Genomic DNA, 7,359 nt, shown 5'->3' on the forward strand with positions numbered 1-7,359 from the left:
TGAAAGAGAACAAGAAAAGGTCATTCATATTTAAGTTATATCAGATACAACCAAAAACCACACAAAAGAGAACAAAACAAACCATTACATATGGAACACTATTGGTATGGCTCTGTGGACTTTGGTGTTTCTCAACCTCTCTATAACCTCAGAAAATGCTAAAATTAAAGCTTAAAGCTGTGCTTAGCATTAAGCCTAAAGAGTCATTCATGCTCCATTTCTCTTCACAATCGATCATAGTTTCCAAGTGTCAAACATAATATATCGTAGACTAATATATATGGAAAGCATTCATCTAATTATCTACTGAAAACTTGAACCTGGTGTGTAAATGGCAAGGTCAGGCCACCCATTGCTCCCATTCCAACAGCTCGAATCCCCACTTTGCAAACCCATATAGCTCTCTGGATTCCCACTGCTCTGGACCTCCAAACCCGGATCCGAATTCAACCCATGTCCTGATGAATCCACCACATTCTCCCCAAACTCACCCATATGCATCAGTTTCAAACCCGACCCATTTGGATTCAGACCCTCCATAAGAGACCCAAACTGATCATTAGATGTTAACAGTGAGCTGAAGCTCCCAGAAATATCCAGCATCGGATTATCTGGATCCATTTTCGGGCCGTAGAGCCGAGTCCGGTCCGGCTGCGGATCCTGGTTCTGAGCTGCTGCTGCTGCTGCTCCTGCAGCTGCTGAGCTCGACAGGGTTGATGATGAGGAATTAGTAGCCGATGAAGAACGTTTCGAACCCGAAGAAGATCTCTTGGTGTTCTTTCTGCTTCCACCGCCTATTGGAATGTTTCTGAGGGAACCACCTTTGGTCCAGTACCTCTTGCAGTTCTTGCAGAAGTGGCGAGGCTGCGACAGATTGTAGTTGTTGTAGTAGCAGAACTTGGTGTTTGAAGAATCACAGCGTGGACATTTCAGCTGCTCTTGCTCTGGGAATTGGGCTTTCATGGGTTGGAACGTCGTTGGGTCTTGCATTTTTGAAGAGGCCGAGATAGAACAGCTTGTGTTTTAATTTGGAGGATTTGGTGAAGTGGGTTTGATTTGCAGAAACCTTATTAAACAGCAAAAGAGACTTGGGTACTTTTGAGAAGCTTGTTTGATCAAGTGTGAATAGTAGCAAGAACCAAAATATGGAAACTTTAGAAGCAAAAGTTGTGGGTTTTGGATTATTTGGGTGGAGAAGTGGAAATTGAATGGTGGGAAACGAAAAACCGAGCAGTTTTATAAGGATCCGATGAGATGGGGTTTTTAAGGGCCTTGACTGACTTTGAACCTTTTGAGACTGTGAAGAGGCACAAAGACAAAGCAGGAGAAGTTGAAAGATCGAGGACCAAAAACGTGAGATATTTTTCAGACCCAGATATGAACTCTCATCGAAACCAGTCACAAACACAACGCAGAACTGTAGAGTTTCAATCTCCAAGCAGTGAAGAGGCACAGAACCAAAAAAAACAGAGCAAAAAGGTTGGATTTTTTAGGAAACTCTTGTTCTAAACTCTGAAGCAAAAACCCAACTGGGAGTTGTTCACATGGGTCTGTGGTGAGTGGAATCGAAGAGTGAAAGGTGTAGAAGAAGAAGAAACAAAGAAAGAATATTTGGTTCTGATTTTGTTTGATTTTATGGAGATGAATAATATCTATTTGTGTGTCCGCGTGAGAGTGACGACTTGAGCTCAAATAAGAGAGACAAGAGACACTGCTCTAGCAGACTAGCACACAGTGGCCATTCCCTTGCTATATTTTCTTCTGGAGAAGTACCCCAGCCACAACTTCCACTAATCACAAATTTAATTAATTAATTAATCACAAAAGTAATTCTTTTCTCAAAATAAAATAATACTAACTCTCCCAAAGATTATTATTCTTGTTCGATCTACATGTCCTCTAGCTCGTCTAGAAGGATTAACCAGAGCTTTTTGTAATGGTCAATAACTTGAATTTGTTTATTGCCGAGCAAAAGTTGACACAAGTCAACCTTCATGATTAAGTGTGTTCATTAAACCTTAAACATATGAATAAAATAAAAAGTTGGTACGATTAGGCTTAAAAAATAATGTGTAACTTTAGATAAAATTGTGTTGTATGTATAAACTATAAAGTATTCTTGTTAATGGAGCTAGTACAAGAACAATTGCCTAAAGAACAAAATTATGTACGGATGATCTTAGTAGGGAGGGAATAGACTTAGGGTCTGTTTTTCATGTAGATCATACCATTAAGTATATACGGGAGCTGAGGTAAAACCCATGAAAATATAAAGAAAATACCAGTATGTAGTATCCAATACTAGCTCAAAACCCATAAAAGGAAAATGAAAAGAAAAAAAAGAAGAAAAAATCTAGGATGCAGTGCAGTAAGATGAGAAGCATCTAGTAAAGCTTGCGTGCTAACAAAGCAAAGAAAGAATGAGTGAGGGGCATAATTGTTATTTTATCATCAAATCGTTGCCCCGTTTTCTTCCGGTGGCAGAATCTGGACCGTCCAAGTCAATACACATCCAGTTAATATTAGGCCATGTTTGTTTCCCGGAAAGTGGGTGTTGGGAAAGGAAATACTTTCCTTTCCTGCGTTTGGGGACAGCTAAGGAATGGAAACACTTTCCCAAAGCAAAGGAAAAAGTGGAGGAATTTGGCTCCCTCCCTCCCCCCCCCTCCGGAAACACTTTCCCAAAGGAAAGGAAAGAGATTCCTTTCCTTTCCAGTCAACCAAACATGGCCTTAGTTCTTCAAGAGTTATGTTAGTGTATACCATAATGGTATAGAATAATATAGATTCTTGTCCATAAATGATATCGATGGAAAAAAAAAAGTGAAATAGAATGATAAATTAATTGTTTACTCATAACATGTGAGATTCTAATTCATTTAGGGAGAAATATCACTTTGGTCATCGAACTATGGGTCGCTCGAGACTTTGGTCATTTAACTTTTAAAAACTTCATTTTGGTCATCGAACTATATCACTGTATATCACTTTGGTCATTCCGTCAGTTTTCTCTGTTAACTCCAAGGGTATTTTGGAGATGAAATGTTTTACCTGCCATTTTTATAACTTAATCCAATTTTCCCCGCCTAAACATAAAACTTCATCCAATTTTGCCAACTTTTCCCTCCTTTTATTCATGCATTCATCATCAGTAATCAAAGCATACAACAGAGAAAAATAATCGAGTCAGAGAATGATTCAAAGTGAGGATATTGATTTAATAAATCGAGGAATTATAAAAGGAGGGAAAAGTTGGCAAAATTGGATGAAGTTTTATGTTTAGGCGGGAAAAGTTGGATTAAGTTATAAAAATGGCGAGTAAACCTTTAAATCTCAAAAATACCCTTGGAGTTAACAGAGAAAATAGACGGAATGACCAAAGTGAAATGCGATGATATAGTTCGATGACCAAAATGAAGTTTTTAAAAGTTGAATGACCAAAATGTCGAGCGAGCCATAATTCGATGACCAAAATAATATTATAATGAAATGAGCTAGTAATTGTGAGCACCAACAAATTCAAGTTTTGAATTTAATGAATCATGCACGAAACAACTACAAAAACGTATGGTAATTTCTTTACCTCCCCGAGTAATGATGGGATGCAATAGTGCCAATAACAGAAAAGAAGACGAGATTATTATATAAAATTCATCTTATATGATCTCACTCCTCTCAATTCCTCTCAGTAGGAAGTTTCTCATATATAACCACGAAAATATACTAGTCCAATAACACATGAAGAAATCAGCTAAATTTTTGCCCAAAAAATATCAGCTGAATGGTCAGACTGTCAGAGTACGCCCTCGATCTTGACATCTTTCTTCTGCTCCTCAATAGTTGATTCAATTCATATCTTGTATATCTCACTTTTTGTTTAATTTTTTTTTTGTTAAGTGAGAATGAATTCAGTGTTTCAGGTGCATTCATACATCTAGTTTTAGTGTGTCTTGTACATTACATCTAATTCAAATTTAAATAAGATATTAATGAGTTAATGATCAAACAGGTACCGGTAAACCAAACACATATCTAGATTATAAAATTTAACTAATCTAAAATAGAAGAGTAATTATTAGTTATAACATATGTTGCATAACTATCGAATTTTTACTTAGCAAACTATATCTTGGCTCCAGGGGCGGAGCCACATATAGGCCAGCTTGGGCACTTGCCTAGATCGAGTTTTTCTTGTCTACCTTGATTTATATATGTTGGCTGAAGGAAGCTACCTAAAACATAGCAGAAAAGGGCAAAACCAGATGAATCTTGCCTTACCTAGGCTGAGTTTTTCTTGTTTGCCTTGAATCTTGCCTTACCTAAGAAACTTTTCTGGATCCGCCACTGCTTGGCTCTTTAACTATTTTGAAGAGCATGTTTAGTTTTTTTTATCAATTTTAGCAGCTGCACCATACTCCTAAATGACTCTCCCTTATAACTTTTAGATATATCGTTTCTAAATATAGAGAGCGAAATGAGACTGTCTATTTTTTTTCTAAATTTTTGAGCTGCTTCAGTTTGAGAAGTGCTTAAAAATCTTTATTTGCGGGTGAAAAGAAAAATGAAGAACATAGAATTTTGGCCAAAAACCATGTGCTATATAGTCATAGTTTTGGGTGAAAAATCAGGGTTTGGAGAGGGAATTTTTTTTATCTCAAAATGAATTAAAAAGAAAAATGATGAACATAGAATTTTGGCTAAAAACCATGTGCTATATATATTTTTTTTGAACCAAAATCATTCATTCATCTCAAGCCAGAATGACACAGATACATACATTCCCTTGCCAATCCTAGGGCAAGTTTAGGACGTGGTATGCTAGCACCACTCATTAGACAACCAGTGCGCACTTATTCAGCGAGCCTATGAAATATGAACATACATAGTAAATAGGCACAAACAACAAAAGGTGCATAGGTCCCTAAAAAATTAGGGGATAACTTAGAAAGAAAAATCTAACTAATTTGGAGCCCAACAGACCCAAAGGAATATCAAAACCCTAGGCCCAAAACAGTCGGCCCAACCCAGTTTCCATCCCCTCCTTGTGCACGACCGTCACCCACCCTCCATCGGAACCGCCACCGCAAGCGCACTCCTCCCTTGCCACAAGTGCACCCCGCGGCCTCGACTCGAGGAAACCATTGTCCCCACCACGATGCCATCACCGAGAAGCTGCTTGACCAGAGCATGGCAGCCAGACCCGATTCCAGCCAGATCTGATTTCAAATAGATCCGGAGCCTCTGCATCCCAGCCACCAATGAACTCGACGGTGCCATCGTCGCCGCCTGGAGAAAGACGTTCCAGTACCGCCGCAGAACTTTGGAGAACTAACGCCAACCAACCTGTTAAACACCTCAGGCCAACAATCCTAAAAGATCGAAGGGCTATAACACATCACCCATCAGGCAGCGGCTCCGCATCGACGAGCCAAGGCTGGGGCCGACCCCGAGTGCCACCGGACGAGAGAAGAATTTTCCAACCCTAGACCAAAGGAAGCAGTCCGAGTTTTTTTTTTGTTTTTTGTTTCTTTATCATTCATAAATTGGGTAATTAGTAAAACCATGTGCTATTAGGGGTGGGCATTTTCAACCGAGAGTCCGAGAAACCGGCTCGATCAGGACCGAAACCGACCATTCGGGTCGGTTTTCAAAGCTGACTTCCTCGGGTCGGGCTAAACCGAACCGATTAAAGTGTCATTCGGTTCGGTCTCGGTTTAAGTGTTTGCAGAACCGATCCGGACCGATATTTGGTACATGTTTGCATTTCTACTTGTTTAGTTTCGACAGGTTTATGCTTAGTTTCTGCATTTCTACATTTTTAGTTTGCAGTTTTGCTTAGCTTCTGCATTTCTGCATTTATACTTTACAGTTTTGCTTTCAATTATGCATTTCTGCATTTTTATGTTTACAATTTTGTTTAGTTTCTGCATTTCTGCATTTGTACTTTACTGCTTTAGTTTTCAGTTTGCAGTCTTTGAATATGCAATTCTGCAGTTTGCAGCTCCAATGAATCTTCAATTCTGCAGTTTGCAGCTCCAGTGAATCTGCAATTCTGCAGTTTGCATAGTTATGGAAAAACAGTTTTCTTGGCCTGAAAAACCGAAACACCGGACAGATTGTGTTCGGGTCGGTTTCTCATTGGTTTCAACCTGCTCAACACACCGATCCGAACCGATCCGCCAGTGTCGGTTTCGGACTCGATTTTCAGCTTTTTCGGACCGAACCGATCCGAACCCAGCCCTATGTGCTAAATAGTCATAGTTTTGGGTGAAAAATCAGGGTTTGGAGAGGGATTTTTTTATTATCTCAAAATGAATTATAGCTGGTTTATAGTTATTGACATTTTCTTTTTTGGTTTGACAATAAATTATTAATTAGAGTCTAAAAGTAACAAGTTAAAATAAGGAAAATTTTCATTTTACCTCTCTGACCTTTATACCCTAAATCCTTGTATCCCTGCACTTACAATTTCATTGCGGTTGTATGGGGGTTTACTAGTTCAATCAGCCGATCTTGTCCGATCCTTTTTTTTTTGCCTACTATCATGTAATATATTTTGAAATTCGCGTCACTTACGATATAATTTTACATTCCACATTAGTGAATCATTATCTTACAAGGAAGCCCAATAGAGCCATATTTTCAATTTATAAAATAATTGACGGAGAAACTAATAATTGAACAAAATTGATTAAATTGGAAAGCACATAAGTACACGTGATGAAACTAGAAGTGCATGGGGCATAACTGATTTAAGGTGTAAAGGTCAAGAAGGTAAAATGAAATTAGTCCTTAAAATAATTAAAGCCTAGAGATGACACAAATATGTAAAATAATGCCATGTAACAAGGAGTATCGATACATTAATTAGATGTACTATATGCAAAGCTAGCTTAGATGTTGTGTAATTAGGCGATGGAATATATATACTTCTCAGTGCAATTATTATATATGAAGCACAACATGAATGTTTTATAGTTCAGTTGGCACTAAACTTCTCTTTCCAATTTAGTGGTACATTTTTGATTTTCATTGCATGCCATTCGCTTTTATTTGACCCTTTTTTCTTCCTCAATTTTTTTTTTTGTTTTTTTGGTAGATACTACATTTATTCCTGATCCTTCTTTCATTTATTTCTGTTTTGTTTTTTTTTTTTTGGGTAGTATTGTATTTATCTTCCTTTTCCTTCCTCCAATTTTCTTGTTTTGGTTGGCAGATACTACATTTATCCTTGATCATTCTTTCATGAGAAATTTTATACACACACCCTATTTACTTAATACACATCTCTTAAATTTTTTTGTCCAAAATTTTCCCCAAACTTCCTCTTATGCCCTCTTTATTTTACTTAATACACAC

General features: G+C 37.9%; 1 protein-coding gene across 1 annotated transcript; it reads right to left on the reverse strand.

Annotated features, from left to right (window-relative positions):
- Positions 1-1,730, reverse strand: LOC133725372 (dof zinc finger protein DOF3.1-like). Its single transcript, XM_062152593.1, has one exon. It carries the CDS (start codon positions 988-990, stop codon positions 304-306), a length of 687 nt encoding a protein of 228 aa, XP_062008577.1. The 5' UTR covers positions 991-1,730; the 3' UTR covers positions 1-303.
- Between the last annotated feature and the right edge of the window lie 5,629 nt (positions 1,731-7,359).

This window comes from Rosa rugosa, chromosome 1 (genome assembly GCF_958449725.1).
Source record: "Rosa rugosa chromosome 1, drRosRugo1.1, whole genome shotgun sequence".
Lineage (NCBI taxonomy): Eukaryota > Viridiplantae > Streptophyta > Magnoliopsida > Rosales > Rosaceae > Rosa > Rosa rugosa.

What these genes read in the sequence shown, in the direction of transcription:
- LOC133725372 (XM_062152593.1), bottom strand. Translation starts at nt 990, where the DNA reads ATGCAAGACCCAACGACGTTCCAACCCATGAAAGCCCAATTCCCAGAG.